This window comes from Barbus barbus, assembly GCF_936440315.1.
Source record: "Barbus barbus genome assembly, chromosome: 8".
In the NCBI taxonomy this organism is placed as follows: domain Eukaryota; kingdom Metazoa; phylum Chordata; class Actinopteri; order Cypriniformes; family Cyprinidae; genus Barbus; species Barbus barbus.
In genome coordinates this window covers 29,227,946-29,247,377 of record NC_136736.1, presented here as the reverse complement: position 1 = coordinate 29,247,377, position 19,432 = coordinate 29,227,946, and the positions used below count along the sequence as shown (strand labels likewise).

General features: G+C 40.5%; 1 protein-coding gene across 1 annotated transcript; it reads right to left on the bottom strand.

The window, feature by feature from the left end:
- Positions 1-786: 786 nt before the first annotated feature.
- On the bottom strand, positions 787-19,015 carry LOC306874411 (serine/threonine-protein kinase/endoribonuclease IRE1-like). Its single transcript, XM_079424443.1, has 22 exons — positions 18,659-19,015; positions 16,835-16,952; positions 16,601-16,634; positions 15,119-15,191; positions 14,968-15,040; positions 14,580-14,702; positions 13,938-14,042; positions 13,556-13,823; positions 13,273-13,351; positions 13,043-13,196; positions 12,370-12,494; positions 11,689-11,817; positions 4,989-5,202; positions 4,576-4,666; positions 4,307-4,496; positions 3,532-3,631; positions 3,136-3,335; positions 2,844-2,991; positions 2,418-2,545; positions 2,222-2,345; positions 1,983-2,050; positions 787-1,288 (listed from the first exon to the last, which is right to left on the bottom strand). The coding sequence occupies exons 1-22, from the start codon at positions 18,716-18,718 to the stop codon at positions 1,118-1,120; spliced, it is 2,775 nt and encodes a 924-aa protein (XP_079280569.1). The 5' UTR covers positions 18,719-19,015; the 3' UTR covers positions 787-1,117.
- Between the last annotated feature and the right edge of the window lie 417 nt (positions 19,016-19,432).

The following is a 19,432-nucleotide window of genomic DNA, read 5'->3' as shown; positions in this document are numbered from 1 at the left end:
ATTTTTTTTGGCAAATACATTTAATCTTCACTGGGTAGAAAAACAGGCAATAGTATTTCCACATTCAGTGAATATTTCCAGTGGCAAAAATCCTCAACACTTAATTTATAAAAAAGACATATTTTTTTAAACTAGAAGTATAAAACTAGTGTACAGCAGGCTTCACGATATTTGGTTTTAAAGCTGTAACACTGAAAGATGAGGATGAAGCTGCGATGAGTGGTGGAGGATAAAAGATCCAGAAATGTAGCACGAAGCTGCAATTAAAACCACACAAAGCAAAATCAAAAGAAAAAATCCCAATCCCAATGTATCTGAATCACACAAATACATATACATGTACACGTGGTGTACAATATGACAGACAAACTAGTATTTTTTTTGTTTCGAGTCCACTAATTATCAAATATTGTCATATATCTGCAAATATCAATGGATGTTTTACTGGCTTTTATCATTCTTTAAGCATGTAACCTTTGCTAAAGGTATAGTTCACCCAAATTTCATTATTTGTTTCTCACACAAAAGTTATTGAATATGGAAATCCTGCACAAGATGGACCACATTGATGATACTTCTGTTCACCCCTTTTTGAAACTTTTGTGGTGAACTATCCCTTTAAGAAACCATGTCTTTATTATGAAAATACTTAACTTTCTACCTATTAAGAATATAAGTAGTCAGTTGACGATTCAGTAATCTTGTGTGTTAAAAGTCAGAATTAAAATAAACAAAACTGATGGAAATGGTAGAACATATGCCAATCTACTGGCTGATGTCAACTCGTCAGAAAATATGACCTTTTTATGTCTTGACATGATAAAACCAACAGCAAACAATGGCAGCTCTGTAAAAGCTCAGTAATACACTCAGTAACTTGTTTGGTTAATCTAACCTATAAAACCTGTTTCTGTAAAAGCATAAAAAACTTTAAATTTCGTTCAGTAAGTCCAGTAGGATGTTTAGGAGAAAATTGTCAGTAGTGTTCTACAACGAAATGTGCTCACAGTTCTGAAGTACAGATGTATACATCGACAGTGTTTAGTTGAGTCCTCAAGGATCTTACTTTTCCTTTTCAGTCCAGTGTAGGAACAAACAAGCATGTCTCTGTGGACACTCAGTGGTGGTAGTATGGGTGAAAGAGTCTCTCGGGGGCACAGATGCTAAGCGCTGAATGCGTGTGAAGCAGTAACCGGGGGAAACGGGAGGTAAAATATGCCACGAAGCCATCAGGGACCTCACCAAGAGCTGTCTGAACCTCTGGTGGGAGCTCATGATAATGATGTTTCTATTGAAAAACATCAGGAGAAATGTATTAGGTATTATATTATATAACTGTTCACAAGTTTGGGGTCAGTAAGTTTCAAAAAACTAAAGTATTCAGCAAGTACTCATTAAATTGAAGGTGAAAATTCAGCTTTGCCAACAGATGTATAAATTACATTTTAAAATATATTAATATGGAATAATAATATGTAATAATTTTTCTGTATCTTTAATGTATTTTTTATCAAATAAATGCAGCCTTGATGAGCATATGAGATGTAAACATTAAAAACATTAAACCCCAAACTTTATATTGATTATATTATATTATAACCATTCAAAAGTTTGGTGTCACTATGCATATTTTTTTAAAGAAATTAATGGGGGGTTTTCAGCAAGGATGCATTAAATAGGTTAAAAGTGAAGATGAAATTCAGATTGGTCGTCATAGGAATCAATTACATTTTACAATATATTAAAGCAGTTTAACAGAAAAGAGTTATTTTAAATTATAATAATATTTCACAATATAACTGTTGTTACTGTATGTTTGATCAAGTTCTTTCAGTAACATTTAAAAAATCGTACAGACCCCTTTTTAATGCTAGTGTATATATTATATTACATTATATTAGTGCAATATGAATATTTTTCTTTTTTGATTACTCACTTTTGTATGCAAAACATTTCATATGTAAAAACACATAAACACTTACTTTATTTCTCATTGCTCTAAGTAGGTCTCTCACAGAGTTTCCTTTATATGTGCGAAATTTTCTAAGATCTGCCAGATGGAGAACATTTAATATTAGACATGCAAATATATACATATGAATAAACATGAATTGAAACATTTTTCATTTCATACACCTTAAAACATTCCACATTTTGTTCAATATTTCTATAAAATAAAAATGTTACTGTATTTTTTGTAATGGTAATTGGCAGTGCTTACCAGCCTGCAGTGGTGCTGATATGTGCATCCTCCAGTTGGTTCTTACGACAAATCTGCCAGAGTTCTCCAGACGGGCCACTATAGTGCTGTCTGCCGGCTCCTTCTCTATTCTGTCACTGACATCCTAGAGCCAAAGAACAACTTCAGCACTGCGCTTTCTCACTAGACCCTTCAATGAACACACACAAACACACACCTGAAAGAACTGCAGTTGTTTCTCTGGGCTCCAGAAGAAGGGATGTTTGAGGACAGACGCTGCTGAAGGACGGGTTTCTGGTTCAGCACTGATCATCCGCTCAATCAGATCTCTGCCAATCACATCCCCTACAAACACCAAAACGGCCAGAAAAATATTAGGAAGCTATTCAAATATGAGTTTTTCGGTGCATACGCATAACTGATGAAATTTTAGATCCAATTTATTAATTGAAACCTAATAATCAGCCAAACCACATAGTTATTAGTTGATGCTAAAAATAAAAAAATGGCCAAATAATATGTTTTTATTGTAAAAAACAAAAAAACTAAACAAAAACTATTTATCTCCATGATGGCTACACAAAGTCAGACACTTCTGAAGCAGAAAGTACACATGCATTAATAAATTCATGCATGCACAAACCATGTATATCCTCCAAAAAGTGATCGAGGTTATAGACTCCAGAGAGGATATTAGCTTGACGCCGCAGAGTGTCACCAAACGGATGCTGTCCTTTGGACGTCACATAATAAAACACACATCCAGCCGAAAATATGTCCACTGCACTTGTCTAAAGACAGAAAAACAGAGGGGAGAGGAGACTTATACAGAATATATCTTATTTAGTGAGTTTTTACAATTCAATAGACCACAGTATCTGTTTTTAAACTGAACATGTGATGAGTGTGTTTGTATGCATGTCTAGTGGACATACAGGGTTCCCTTTTGGAGCATTTATGAGTAATTCAGGGGCAATCCAGCCTTCAGTTCCTGGTATTCCAGAGCGTAGGCTGAAACTATGGCGACCATCTGGAAGCTTCTTACACAAGCCGAAATCTGAGATCAGTGCCCGGACTCGACCCAATGCCCCCGGGAGAGAGAGCAAAATATTCCGTGGCTTTAAATCTCTGTGAACTGAATACGAGAGGGACATGTAATTACAAATGACGGTGGGTCTTTCTGCTTGCATGCATGTATGCCGTCAACATCCAGGTACTCAATAGCAATTAATAAACATTTGTGTAATGCAATACTACCATGTGCATTTTTATGAAGTTACAGGAAGCAAGTTATGATTAGAATCATTGCTATGGTAATAGTGACGACTCACCAATATTGAGGGAGTGCAGGTGACTGAGGCCACACATGGTCTGGTCCAGCAGGGACACTGGGTTCAGGTCTGAATAAGGACAGCTTGGGTCCTCCACATACTACATGCAAAATAGAAAAATCCAATCAGGGTGCATGTAAACAAATCAATTATTAAACAGCTGAAATTAGAGTTGATTATACTAATATTAATATTATTAATGAAAAGGAATTACAAAATGTTGTTATACAGTTAGAAAAAAGAAAATACAGTACAGTCCAGTAAGAACTCAAGTCTAATTCATAATCATAGTTTTTGTCTTGCCATTAACTGACTTTTAAATTCTAACTATACAATTCTCATGTTCCTTCCTCATGTAGATCGACTTCACAAATCACGATAAAACAGTGAAAAGGCAAACAAGTAACTTTTATGTTGTAACACACACACACGCACACATTCACAGAGACACACACACACACACACACATTCACAGAGACACACACACACACACACACACACACTCACATTCACAGAGACACACACACACACACACACACACTCACATTCACACACACACACACACACACACACACACACACATTCACATTCACACACACACACACACACACACACACACACACACACTCACATTCACAGAGACACACACACACACACACACACATTCACATTCACACACACACACACACACACACATTCACATTCACACACACACACACACACACACACACACACACACACACACACACACACACACACATTCACAGAGACACACCTGCTGGAGTGTAGCAGCACACAGCTCTATGGCGATGTAAGTGAACTGTCTGTCCCGCTCTGTGCAGAAGTAACGGATGACGTTGGGATGCTCGTCTGATTCACGGAGGAGCTGAACCTCTCGCTCTGCAAACTCCACACACTCTGGAAGGATACGCTTTACCGCCACACGCCGATCATCAAAATGACCCCTGCATGTATAACACCAGTGAATTAAAGGTAAAGAACAACCAACCAACCAAACTATTATTACAATCCATTATTACTCACCGGAACACAAAGGTTCCCTCTGTCCCATGGCCCAACACCTCAGCAGGACTGAAAGAGATTTTACCAACTTCCACAACGTCAGGCTGATCACCTGAAGAATATGAGTTAAACAACATTTTAAAAAAAAACACAAATATCTAAAGGCTTAAATTATAGTGAACAACATATAGGTTTGTAAATGAAATAAACCGATTATTTAGATAAAAAAATAATGGGCTTCATTCATGAAATATAAGCAGAACTAATTTTGGTGTAAAATGAATCAGAAAATAATAATAAAAAAATATCATTCTTATAATCAGTTGTAAAAGCAACAGTTTTGTTAAGAATAGTTTGGATTTATGCAGAAATTAGTTTTTGTGTTTCATGAATAAGGCTCAATGGTTGATATGGAGATAGAATAGTTTCTGTACTCTGTGATTGGCCAGCTGTCGTTATTGAGTCTTTGCTTGAGAATGGCTGAGTTTGATTGGATGCCACAGAACTAGTCTTCTCTGAATGGCTGTTGCTGTTGTAAGACGAGGTTGAGGGCGGAGCACTGGGTTCTGTGTTAGTGCTCTGATTGGTCAACACCGGAAGAGGGTTAGAGTCCACTGGCTCTTCAGATCTCTGGGATTTTTTGACAGGCTGATCAAAAAGAGAAAAACAAACTGTTCTTAATGCCTGTTTGTTTATATTATATACATATTTATATTTATAAACATATATATGAATAGAGTGGTGGAACTATGATGTCACTTTGTAGGCGAAAACCCGGAAGCGAGTTAGCATTTTAGCACGTCCCAGAGTCAATGGGATTTTTGAATGGGAGTTTCCCTTAATCCCTTAAATAAGGTCCGTGGTTCACACACGCTCAAGATACTTTCACGTTTTATTCTACGACATAAAACACACTAGTTACACCACACTCGTGATTTTTTTAAGCTGTTACGTTTCTTAAAAAAAGACGGTTGCTAACAAGTTGCTAAATGGGACTACAGGCGCTGTCGGAGACATTCAACATCATCACGCCGAACAGTTCATCAATTTACAGTATTTTCCAGTTGTTGTATAATTTGTAATACAATTAATTTTAGAATAACCAACGAATAGTTTCCAGCATTTTATATTGTTGTTCGACAATGTTTTTTTTTGCTTTGCCCCGAAATGCGATACACAAGCCTTCGGATGGAAGATGCTCGTTTTATCGCTTACTGATACAGAGACTCTGGTTCGTACCATAAGGTAAACTCATATTACGATTATTCCATGTAAACACCACATTGTCACGGTTCGCTCATTCATTGTTTCCTTCTCGTCCTGTACCATGTGCGTTTGTTGTGTGTGTGTGTGGGTGTGGTCGAGCTGTCACCGATCATCAGCGACGCAGCTGTGCCTCGTTACGAGGCCAGCTGCAGCTCGTCACCACACCTCTTAAATACTCATCTGTTTTTCCTGTCCTTTGTCAGATCGTTGTGGATGTTTCCCGTGCTGTCTTTGCGTTGGTCCAGTTCTCGTGTCTTCGCCGTTGCCGTCGGATGTGCCTGTCGTTGTCCCGCGTTGGTTGTTCTGTGTTCCTCGTCTGCCTGGATATTTCATCATCAACACGGACCCGACTCTTCACCTCACCATCCTCCAGCTTAGCCCATCCAGTTCCTGCGTCACTCAGCCCTGCAACATCTCTGTCTGTGTTTTCATCCCGCTACAATAAACTGTCATCTTTAACCGCGATTGCTTCCTCTTCATTTCATCATGACAGAACGATCTGACCTCCCCATGGAAGCAGCGGGTGCCGCTGCCACGACGTTGGAGAGCTTCATCGCCAGGAGCAGTGAGCGGATGGAAACACAGGAGGCGAGCCTGAATAGTGTAGGTTGCGCTATTCAGGTTCTAGTGACGCAGGTGTCCGAGCTCACCCAGCAACTCCAGCAGCTACGAGCTCCCACTGCGTCACCCACACCGCCAATTCCCCTCCAACCAGAGCCTCGCCTGCCCGTTCCCGAACATTACGGTGGTGAACCCAGGTTTTGCAGAGCCTTTTTGAATCGGTGCTCGATGCACTTCGCCCTCCAGCCACGCACCTACTGCACGGAGAGGAGCAAGGTGGCTTTTGTGCTGGCTCTGCTTACGGGAAGGGCGGCACTCTGGGGAACGGCGGTGTGGGAGAATCAAGATCCGTGCTGCACCTCGTTCCAGGCACTATCGGAGGAAATGAAGCGAGTATTCGATCGTGCCGTCGCCGGTAGAGAGGCGGCCAGAATGCTCGCCGATCTCCGCCAGGGTGAATCATCTGTGTCTGACTATTCTATCGAGTTCCGCACCCTGGCGGCGGAGTGCCGCTGGAACGAGGAGGCGCAGTGGGACATGTTCCTGCATGGGCTGGCTGACCGCGTCCAGAAGGAGATCTACGCCCTGGACCTCCCCACCACGCTCAACGGACTGATCAACCTGGCCTTAAGGGTGGACGCACGGCTCGCCAGGGTCGAACGACGCGTCCAGGCCAACCGAGTCCCTGGTGGGTCGGAGAGTCAGCAGGGTAGCGACGGGGACGCGGTCAGCCCCGTCTACGATCACGAACCCATGCAGGTAGGGCGGGCTCGGCTTTCCCGGGAGGAGAAGGAAAGGCGGAGATCCCAGGGACTATGCCTGTATTGTGGTAGGGCAGGACACTTCTTGAACAGATGCCCGGTAAAAGACCAAGCCCGATAGTAAGTGTGAGGCTACTATCGGGTGGGATCTCCGCAGGAAAGACCTCACCCACGTCATCTACCCTCCTCCCGGTAAGACTGAGATGGGCTACCCATTTTTTCAACTGTCAAGCTCTTCTGGATTCCGGGGCGGAGGGTAACTTTTTGGATACTGCTCTTGCACACAAACTTCAGATCCCCACAAGACCCCTCACTCACAGTATTTCCGCTCATGCCCTCAGTGGCCAGGAACTGCCCACCATTACCACTGTCACTGAACCGGTCACGTTAATCACTTCAGGCAATCACACTGAAAGCATTTCTTTTATGATCATGGACTCCCCTCTTGCCCCCATCGTCCTCGGACACCCCTGGCTCATTTCCCATAACCCCAAGATTGACTGGAACTTAAACACCATTTTAGCCTGGAGTGATCATTGTCATAAGTCCTGTCTTGTGTCTGCCTGTCCGTCTGTGTCTGTTTCTGTTTTTCAGGAGGAGGCAGTGGATTTGTCAAACGTGCCTTCGGAGTATCAGGACCTGAGGGAAGTGTTCAGTAAGTCTCGAGCAGCTTCTCTTCCTCCGCATCGTCCCTACGACTGTGCTATAGATTTACTGCCAGGTATGTCTCCGCCTAAGGGCAAATTATATTCGCTTTCTGTCCCAGAAAGGGAGGCTATGGAGAAATATATTTCTGATTCCCTAGCTTCCGGATTCATCCGCCCTTCCTCTTCTCCAGCGGGGGCAGGATTCTTTTTTGTGGGGAAGAAGGACGGATCCCTGCGCCCTTGCATTGATTACCGAGGGTTGAACAACATCACGGTAAAGAATACCTATCCTTTGCCGTTGATGTCTTCAGCCTTCGAGAGGTTGCAGGGAGCGTCCGTCTTCACGAAATTGGATTTACGTAATGCTTATCATTTGGTCCGCATCAGGAAGGGGGATGAGTGGAAGACTGCTTTTAACACCCCTAGGGGGCACTTTGAATACTTGGTCATGCCCTTCGGGCTGTCCAACTCCCCAGCAGTCTTCCAGGCACTCGTCAATGACGTGCTGCGAGATATGGTTGATCAGTTCATATATGTTTACCTGGATGACATATTGATTTTTTCTTCATCTCTCCAGGAGCACGTGCAGCACGTCCGGCGAGTGCTTCAGAGGTTGCTAGAGAATGGGCTTTTTGTCAAGGCGGAGAAATGCGCGTTTCATGCACAGTCTGTTCCGTTTCTAGGGTACATTGTGTCGTCCGAGGGAGTGCGCATGGACCCTGACAAGGTTAAGGCTGTGGTGGAGTGGCCAAATCCAGATTCCCGTAAGGCCCTACAGAGGTTTCTGGGCTTCGCCAACTTCTACCGGCGTTTCATTCGCAATTTCAGCCAACTAGCCGCGCCTCTGACAGCTTTGACCTCCCCCAGAACTACGTTCAGGTGGTCTAATGCTGCCGAGGCAGCGTTTTCCAAACAGAAGGGGGTACCTTTCATCGTCTGGACCGATCATAAGAACTTAGAATATATCAGAACTGCCAAAAGATTGAATTCCAGGCAGGCTCGGTGGGCACTTTTTTTCGGTCGCTTTGATTTTTCTCTCTCGTACCGCCCGGGTTCCAAGAACATCAAACCCGACTCTTTATCTCGTATTTTTGACCATTCCGAACGCCCGTCTACTCCCGAGTGTATTTTACCCGAGACGCTTTTCGTCTCCACACTCACATGGGAGGTCGAATCGAGGGTCAAGACGGCCCTAGAAGGGGTAACGCCTCCGCCCGCTTGCCCACCGAACCGTTTATTTGTGCCAGAGGAATTAAGGTCCGACGTTATCCAGTGGGGGCATTGCTCCAACGTAGCTTGTCATCCAGGAGTCAATCGCACCAGCTTTTTGGTTAAGCAACGATTCTGGTGGCCTCGCATGGCTCGCGACATTCACAGTTTTGTGTTGGCTTGCTCGGTTTGCGCCACCGGTAAGACTTCCAATCGACCCCCAGATGGGTTGCTCCAACCGCTGCCTGTCCCTTCGAGACCCTGGTCCCACATTGCGCTAGATTTTGTTACTGCCCTCCCGCCCTCTCAGGGCAACACGGTTGTTTTAACCGTGGTGGACCGGTTCTCGAAGGCGGCCCATTTCATCCCCTTGCCCAAATTACCCTCAGCCAAGGAGACAGCGGTAACTGTCGTAGACCACGTCTTTCGCTTACATGGCCTCCAGATAGACGTGGTCTCCGACAGGGGTCCCCAATTTGTGTCCAAATTTTGGCAAGAGTTCTGTAGACTGCTGGGGGCGACTGTCAGTCTTTCCTCCGGGTTTCACCCCCAGAGCAATGGCCAGACCGAGAGAGCCAACCAAGATCTGGAGAGAGTGTTGCGATGTCTAGTCTCCAAGAATCCTTCCTCTTGGAGCCAGCAACTGTCTATGGTGGAGTACGCCCACAATGCATTACCAGTGTCATCCACGGGCCTGTCTCCGTTTGAGTGTAGTTTAGGTTACCAGCCACCTATCTTTCCCAGTCTGGAATCCGAGGTCGCGCTTCCCTCCGCTCACGCCTTTGTCCAGAGGTGTCATCGCACTTGGACGAGAGCCCGTGAGACTCTACTCCAAGTGGGAGCGCGCACCAAGGCTAAAGCCGATCGCCACCGGTCTAAGCCTCCCGTCTACGTCGTGGGTCAAAAAGTGTGGCTTTCTTCTAAGAACATTCCTCTCCGCTCCGTCTCCAATAAGCTTGCTCCCAAATTCATTGGCCCGTTCACTGTCACCAAGATCATTAGTCCGGTGACAGTCCGCCTCAAACTTCCTCCAGTGTACAGGAGAATTCACCCCGCCTTCCATGTATCCAAAATCAAACCCGTGTTTCATTCACCCTTTAATCCGCCAGTCCCGGTTCCCCCCCCGCCGCGACTCGTAGACGGGGAACCCACTTATTCGGTAAATCGTATACTGGACTCTAGACGGAGGGGACGCGGATTCCAGTACTTGGTGGACTGGGAGGGTTACGGTCCAGAGGAGAGAAGTTGGGTACCTGCGAGAGACATACTGGATCACTCCCTGATCGATGATTACAATCGCCAGGTAGGAGAACCTGGGAACGCCAGGAGGCGTTCTTAGGGGAAGGGGTACTGTCACGGTTCGCTCATTCATTGTTTCCTTCTCGTCCTGTACCATGTGCGTTTGTTGTGTGGGTGTGGTCGAGCTGTCACCGATCATCAGCGACGCAGCTGTGCCTCGTTACGAGGCCAGCTGCAGCTCGTCACCACACCTCTTAAATACTCATCTGTTTTTCCTGTCCTTTGTCAGATCGTTGTGGATGTTTCCCGTGCTGTCTTTGCGTTGGTCCAGTTCTCGTGTCTTCGCCGTTGCCGTCGGATGTGCCTGTCGTTGTCCCGCGTTGGTTGTTCTGTGTTCCTCGTCTGCCTGGATATTTCATCATCAACACGGACCCGACTCTTCACCTCACCATCCTCCAGCTTAGCCCATCCAGTTCCTGCGTCACTCAGCCCTGCAACATCTCTGTCTGTGTTTTCATCCCGCTACAATAAACTGTCATCTTTAACCGCGATTGCTTCCTCTTCATTTCATCATGACACACATTTACCGGCTTTACTTGGTGAAAGTGAAACTTTAATGATGCATACTGCTTAAAGTCACGTTAAAATTAAATGTTTCCAGCCACGTGAAACTGTTAGAAAGCATATATATTGAGGATTTCCTAGAAGCAAGGATAAAATAACATTTTGTGTACCCACCCTAAGAAAACGAGAGCTGAAATGTGGTACTTTGTTCACTAAAATAAGTTTAATCTTACCATATCCAAAAACTGGAGCACTTGTTTAAATACAAGATTAAATACGCAGGGATACGTTTTTAATTAAAATATTAATCATGGATTTATTGACTTTTAATGCACCTTATTTCGAAATTTACAGAAATACGTGGTTTTAAATGTCCTTTAGTTAAGATTATTTCATTACACTATTTATTACTACTGTCTCATTTCAGTTTTAGTTTTGCATTTATTCCAGTTTATATGAAAAGGTTCATGTAGCGTGGATTAAAATTCATATACAGAGTAAATACGTTTCACTGAACATGTTAAAAATAAGTTTGAATAAGTTGTTGGGAGCGCGGTGGTTGTGACGTTGAATGCGAGCGACCGTGGTGCTGTAGTTCGTTTATAGCCTAAGTTTAGCTTTTCAGTTCTGGCGCTTTAATTTAGACTTCAAAGTTATATTTTTTGTGAAGATGGACAAAACGTGCAAGTTTCATGAACTATGATTGAACTTATTTTTTGCGATAATCCAAAATAACCATATCCAAAAGCTTATGGAAAAATCCTATTGGCTTTTTATCGAGGGAACCAGTTTCATGCTAACAGCCGATCCGCCTACAAAGTGACGTCATAGTTCCCCCACTCTATATGTATATTATAAATATTCAAAATACACTCTCTACTACAAACCCTTTTGTGTGTTAGCAGGAAGGCAATCCATGCTCCCAGCAGCAGTGTCACCACCAGCACGGTCATGGGGTCAGAGGTCAAGGAGTCTGGCAACACAGGGGAGGAGCTGTGCTTTGTTACTGGAGGCAACTGTAAACACAAGATGACAAGTTTGTACTTGGCTGTTAGGAACGCTTGCAATTTCATCAAGCATGAGATTCAACGGCCTACAACCATTATAAAGTTGTTATAGATGCCGTCTTCTGAATTTCAATTTATTTAACAATTTATTTGAAGAATGTACAGTACAGCTCACAAATTAACATTTGTTAATCCCCCACTTAGCTTAATACGGTATTTCCCCCATATAGTTTACTTCATAGAAACAGCCATTATAAAATTAATCAATCACAATATCAAGGTAAATTGATCTGGATAAAAGCTTCTGCTAAATGCATTAATGTACATATGAATGTAAGGCATGGCAAAAGCTGCAGAGATTACCTCTATGGTACGTTTATGTATAGTTAACTTTTATGGTTTTTTTTTGACATTCTATTAAAAATAGCAGTGTGAACATAATGCAAAATATCACTTTATGTGTTTTAATAAAAGAAATAACATAATTCAGGCTTCGAACAACATGGAGGTGAATAAATGGCAGACTTTTTAATTTCTGAGTGAATTGTGCTTTGGACTCACTGGGTGAGAGGGAGAACGGAAAGAACCAGAACCTCGGGGTGGGATGACATCACCAGAGCGCTGCAGGTTCTCTGGGAAATCTCTCAACATTGTGGTGTGAGCCAAAGGAGGGAGTTCATGGTGACCTACTCACACACACACACACACACACACACACACACACACACACACACAGATTAAGCTACATATGCATAAATATAGTACAGTCTTTCTAAAAACAGAATTGATATGGATTGAATAAACATTAAGAAATGCAATTTGTAAATGCTCTTTCTTTATAATTTAATTTTTACCATTATTTAACTACATTTTTAAACAGTGAGTCAAAATGTATCAAATGATATAATGTAATATAATAATATAATATAAATGCTTTTAATGAATTGTTTTTAAATTAAATCTTGATTATAATATAATATGTGTTTGAATTCAATTTTTAACCATTTACAGAGATACACCAGTTTTAAAGCAGTTTTAGAACAGTTTTAGGGATTATTTTTCTCAAATATACTGTACACATCTCACTTCTGAAACTACTGAACTAGAACTTAAACTGTGGGTGTTATAGCATTGCACATGCATGCATCTTGAAGTACACATAATAATGTAAGTGAGTAAAATTTAGAGTGTCTGTACATATATGAAGCTAAATGTGCAAAGGTGTTGACTGTACCAATCAGCAGCCATTGATTCTGCAAGGAATTGCTGCTTCCTAGTGGATATTTCACGTCAGTGCTGGGCGTGATCTCACACTCGGGCCGCCCATTACCCATTGTGACGCCAGCGGTGATTGGCCCCTCAATGCGTGCAAGTGTAAGACCTTTTGGCTGCCATGGGAACAGGATATAGTTATTAAGAAGGAAGTTTTACTGTTGGTTTAGAAAAATGGATAGCAGAACTTACCACTATTGCCACACCTTTGTGCACAAGAGAGGTAGAAGCATACAGATGAGAGTCCGTCTTGCCAACATAGAGAGTAGGACTATCAAAATATGCACACATGAAAACATCGTTACTTTAAAATATTACTTTATAATAAGGTAATCATCACTTGATTTGTTTTATAGTTAATTGCCTTTTAAGGCATACAGATTTGGCACGCAAGGGTGAGTAAAGGATGACAAAATAATGGGTGGTGGTGAATTATCCCTTTAAATAAATGGGTTTTTAAAGACTAATGTCTTACACTAGTTGAGTCTTAGTGCTGTGGTTCTCCTTTGTGAACTGATAGGTCCACTTCATGGTGTGGGACTGTGTGTTTTCTGCAGTGAAGGTCAGGTAACGCAGGGTTTCTGTTGCAACCGTCAGATGAGGAGCTCGCCGCAGACTGTCCTGACTCCATAAATAAAACCCTGCCACTGGAGAATCAAACTTCTGCATCCACAACACCTCACCAGAGTCCCGATCCACCGTAACCACCAGACCGTCCCCGCTGGACGCAAAGTGTGACATCTCTGTGATTCACAGACACACTCAAATGTGATGAAATCCAAAAACAACATACTTACACATTCACAAATTCAATAGACTGGCTTGTAAAATCTGTGCATGCATGGTGAAGGACCTACTATATTCATATTTTTTGTCATCATAGAGAGGCGCGGAGTAGTCGTTGTAGGTGGCATTCCAGCGGAGTTCCTGAGTCTTTGTATCATACATGGTGATCATATATTCTGCAGACATACATGTGGATACATGCATCACATAACCAACCAATCAAAAGTTTGAGTTCGCTAAGATTTTTTAGTTTTTGAAAAAAGGATTTTATGCTCACCATGGCTGCACTAATTTGATAAAACAGTAATATTGTGAAATATTATTACAATTTAAATACATATATATATTTTAAATTTTTATATATTTTAAAAAGTAATTTACAAAGCTGAATTTTCAGCATCATTACCCCAGTCTTCAGTGTCAATCTAATATGCTGATTTGCTGCTCATTAAATATTTCTTATTAATTATTTCTTATACTGTTGTTTTTTAGAACACTTTTTATAAATTTTTTTAGAAATGTTCTGATAATTTTCTTTTAACATTTTTGTCTTTTCTCTCACTTCTGATCAATCCAATGCATTCTTGCTGAATAAAATTATTACTTTCTTTAAAAAAAAAATGTGTGTGTGTGTATATGATGTATAACATGTGTATTACAGAATGACTCAAGCTGTTATAATAAAGAGAAAGTTCATGTATGTGTGTTCGGACCTGTGCGACCAATGTACAGCAGAGGGGCAGAAGGGCAAATGGAGTCTGAAGAGGAAGTGCTTAGACTTGTCTGTTTTTCACCTGTCTGAGGATCAACCACAAACCAAGTGTCCTGTTTTTTACCTGAGAAAATACACAATACAATAAATGAGCATGTGCAAGGCCATGGAGCTTTTCACAGATCACTGTATGAACATGCTATCAGGGTTTCACTCAGCAAATATGCATGACGTTTAAGCTTTTATTAATTTTCACAAATTTGAAATGATCACACTGAGCTGGAATTTTTTTTTACAAAAACAAAATGTCTATGGGAAACCTGAAATACATCTATCAAACACCGATTTCACCAAAAATATTACAAACACACAAACGTGTTTGACATTACCCGTGTAGAGCACCCCATCAGAGCTCCTGCAGGGAGAAGACTGGACCAGTTCTGGAATAGTGAACGGGAGTTTCTGCAGAGAAGATTCATATAAATGACTGAGCTGTAACTTTCTGACAAACACACTCACACCCCTTCGAATGACACTCACCATCAGGCCCTCTTTGTGCTTGCCTCCTAGTACATACAGACTGCCATCATTGGGATCCGGTAAAAAGCCTGGCCTACAAGAGGAAACAGACAACTTTAAAGTTGGATCATAAAAGTGGGCATTACATACCGGAATTGTGTGAGACCTGAATGCAATTTTAAAACAATCCCTTAATTATTTTAGGCAGCGGCTATTTGAACCAAGTGCAAATAGCATATTTTTTTGGTGACAGATGCTATTTACACTAAGTGCAAATAGTGATGGATTCTATTTACACTGTTAAAATAGCAAGATTTTCTGCTATTTATACTACTTATTGCAAATAGTGGCAATTATCTGCACCTCAGTATTGTAGTACATTATAAAACAGTACGCAATAATAACGTACTGAGTGTAAATTATAATTTTAATTCAAATGTATTAAATGGATGCCACCTTATTGGGACAATAAAGCCCTCCCTACACCTACCCGATACTTTATTTTCAACTTTTTGATTATTTCCTTCATTTTTATTGAAAATAAATGCCTTTCTGATGCGATATGAGATTTGAAAAGGGAGAAAAAAATGTTTGGCAAAAGGTGGGCTCGAACTCGGGTCGATCGCGTCAAAAAGCATGCGCCTTACCATCTACGACACTGAAACTGATGTTGAACTAGCTTCTTTTTTTATTGTTGACTAACCCAATCACACGTTAGTGGGCGGAGTTAGTGTAAATAGCCTTTGCCAACAAGATGGGCTATTTGCACTTAGTGTAAATAGACACTCCGATTATTTTATTGGCTATTGGTAATAGTATCCTATGGCCTGCATGGCTTAAGTGAGGTTATTTATAAAAGAATGTTGTTTCAGAGAAAAAGCAAGTTATTACATTTTGACCAAGATACTTTCTTTCAAATGTATGGGGTCAGTAAAATGTCATTTTATATATTTTTTTTTATTAACATTTGATTTTATATTTACTTTTATTTAGCAAGGATGCATTAAACTGTTCAAAAGCGACAATAACAGCATTTATAAAGTTACCAAAGATTTCTATTTCAAATAAATGCTGTTCTTCTGAACTTTCCATTCATCAAAGTATCCAGAAAATGTATCATGGTTTCAAGGTTTCCTGTAATATTCAAAAATCAGGCAGCACAACTGTTTTCATTGATAATAATAATAAACGTTACTTAAGCAACAAATCAGCGCATTGGAATGATTTCTGAAGGATCATGTGACATAATGCAAACTGAGTAATGGCAGACAAAAAAAATATATATTTTTGCCATCGCAGGAATAAATGACATTTCAATTTATTTAAAAATATATTTTAAATTCAAAGTAAAATAGAAAATGTTTATTTTAAACAGCAATAATATTTCACAATATTACTGTTTATAATACGTTTTTTTTTGGTGAGCAGAAGTGACTTTTAAAAACATTTCTAAACGTGTAGCAATGTACATTCATTTACTTTCTGAAGCTGTTAAACACTTACTCTTGGAAATAGGTAGGAACCTGTATGATGGGATCTAGAAGAGAGAGAGAGTAAAATGGTTATGGAAGTTGTTTGGCAGATAATAATACTACAATAATTACACTACTCTTAAAAATATGTCATGGAATAACAATTTTGTAACAACACAATGTTTGTCTTAATGCTACAACACTGCACTACAGCATGATAACATTGATAACATTAATGAACATGCATGCAGATAAACACACACACCTTCCTTTAGTGTCCATTTGATGTCTCCTGTCTGTTTACTGACGGCATGCAGACTTCCATCCAGTGTAGAAACAAAGAGCAGGGATTCTGGGAGAGAGACTGAACTTCCTCCCTCACACTGAAACCAGTAAAACACCATTTCACACACCACACTGCAGATCACAGACTATTTAAAACTAATTGATACCTGATATGTCTCCGGAAATACCCACAGTGTGTTTTCTTGAGACTGACTGAGTGTGTGTGTGTGTGTGTGTGTGTGTGTGTGTGTGTGTGTTTTGGCTATACTTGTGAAGGCCAAGATTTTTAAAATCACGATTAGCTTTAAATCTAATAATGCCAACATGTCTGTAAGAGTCAGACTCATTCTGGGGAGTGTATAGCAAATATGTTATTTACGAAGAACCATGTCAATACGAGGTCCTTGCTAAGATAGCTTCAGAGGTTTGTGTGTGTTTGTGTTAGAGAGCATGGTTAACAGTCAACGGCTATTAACCAGGATATCCTTCTTTGTAACGCCACTCCTATATTTACCAAAAAACTGCCTGACATTATATGACTGAGAATGACAACTTTGAACAAGTCAATATCACTCAACAGTATTATGCATGTTTTGTTTCAAATGTCTTTTCCCTATTTTTTTTTTTTTTTGTGCATTGGTTTTGAATAACATTTTTGAATCTTGTCACATATGCTGTAAGATATTTATCTGACCCCCTACTGACTCCATATCCATCCTGTAATGCATAATAAAGTTCACTGTGTAGAACGTGCAGAAATATTGCAAAACTGTCATGCTCCACTAAAATACACCAGTAGGAAAGATATACAATTTACTTGTAGCATGACATAATTAGGCTGTTATTTCATTAAAGCATACAGTCATTATTGATTTGAGGGGATGCAATGTTTTACATTTTCAATGATTCATCCAGAGGGCATGGTATTATTACCTCAGCTCAAACTAAACCTGAAGCTCTGCCAACAGACATTATGGGCCAGTAAGTGATTAAAATAAATGATCATATAGCACCACATACCTTAAAACGCACTACTCTGTTTTCTCACACATTCATGGGAACTCTTGTAATAACACATCAATAATAATGCATCATGGATTGCGCGAGCTCTCCAGCACAAAGCCTATTAAGCGCGCGCCTATGCAGGTCTCGTGCTCAGGCTCTGGTAATATGACACTATTGTAAGAATACGAATTGAAATGAGATTAAAAACTCAGTTAATAGGGTTGTGTTTCCAAATTCTTCCGAAACGAAACGAGTCACAAATTGTCAAAGCCCTCGAATGCACTGGATAATTTTGTTTAGGAATAAAGCTGTGAGGCAGATATAATGTAGTTAACAATATAAGAAAAAACTATAGTAATATTAGTATTATTTAATTTAATATTTTTTTTGTATTATCAATCGCATTATACAACTTTCTAAAATAATGCAATATCCGCAAAAATGCCATAATATAAAACACCAACTATCTCATCACAAAATGAATGTTAAAACCTGCACTTTTGAGCGATAACTAAAGAATCTGTGAATCGGTTCGTTCAAATGAACCGATTCTCCAATATGAATCCGACTCGCACACTTCATTATTATTAATAAATTCACTATATTACTTTTTAAATTATAATACAATAGTATAATATAACAATATTATATATCTTGTTTATTATTTTTAATTAGCCTATAATTCCAGGAACCTCCCCCGCCTCTGAGTAACTTAGCCAAAAATAGATGAACACATATCCCCGTCCCTGACCAGCAACATGAAGTGGTAAACACATGAGATCCATTCCCCCCTATTTACCTGTGACAGGTTTCCAGCCAAGCTAAGCAACAACAGCAGCAAATGTCTCCAGTCCATCATTTCTCCTTGAATCTGACAGATGTGTCTGTGGTTAAAGCTGCGGCGTGTTCTCGGTCCGAGTGAGTCAATATACACTAAGGTCGAAACTCCTCCAACAAAACGCCATTATCACAAAGTACTGGAAAAACTTCACTCAATCACTTACGGTACTGCTACGGTTCAGTAACATGCCAGACAACTGATCCTATATTATAATAACAAATATTGCACATTTCCGCGTTGGGACGGATCAAATCAAAGAGACTACAGTAGAAAACTAGAAGGCACGGCCATGACTGTTTGATTGACAGCGCGTCTGACCAATAGCGTCTCGCTGCGCTCAGATGAAAGGCGGAGTTTCGAGAACACTGGATGTCATTTTAAAACACGTGGAACAATAACAGCTCGGCTCTGACAATTGATGACACGTTCTGTCTTTTTTCTTTTACTTTCGAGGTTCAACATAGAATATTCTCTGTTGGCAAAATAAATTTTTCTGCAATTTTAGTGTCTTCGGTTTTATTACTTCATTAAAATTAAGAAATACTACCGAAACATGACTTTTTATGTTCAGTCGTTTTCTCAACATAGTTATTTAAAGTATAAGAATGATGCAGTCTACCTAGCCTGTATAACTAAACAGATTGCAACATACACAGACAAGGCTTAATCTAGTCCCAAATGCATGTTTGAGCTGAAAATATCTTGCTCTGACATATCTTAAATTAGTTCAGT

Bases quoted from the DNA above. Each gene is read 5' to 3' on its own strand.
- LOC306874411 (XM_079424443.1), bottom strand. From the start codon at position 18,718: ATGATGGACTGGAGACATTTGCTGCTGTTGTTGCTTAGCTTGGCTGGA. The intron at 11,818-12,369 runs GTGAGTCCAAAG...TTGTGTTTACAG, and splicing joins TCCGTTCTCCCTCTCACCCA to TTGCCTCCAGTAACAAAGCA. The intron at 3,336-3,531 runs GTGAGTCGTCAC...TCTCGTATTCAG, and splicing joins CCTGCACTCCCTCAATATTG to TTCACAGAGATTTAAAGCCA.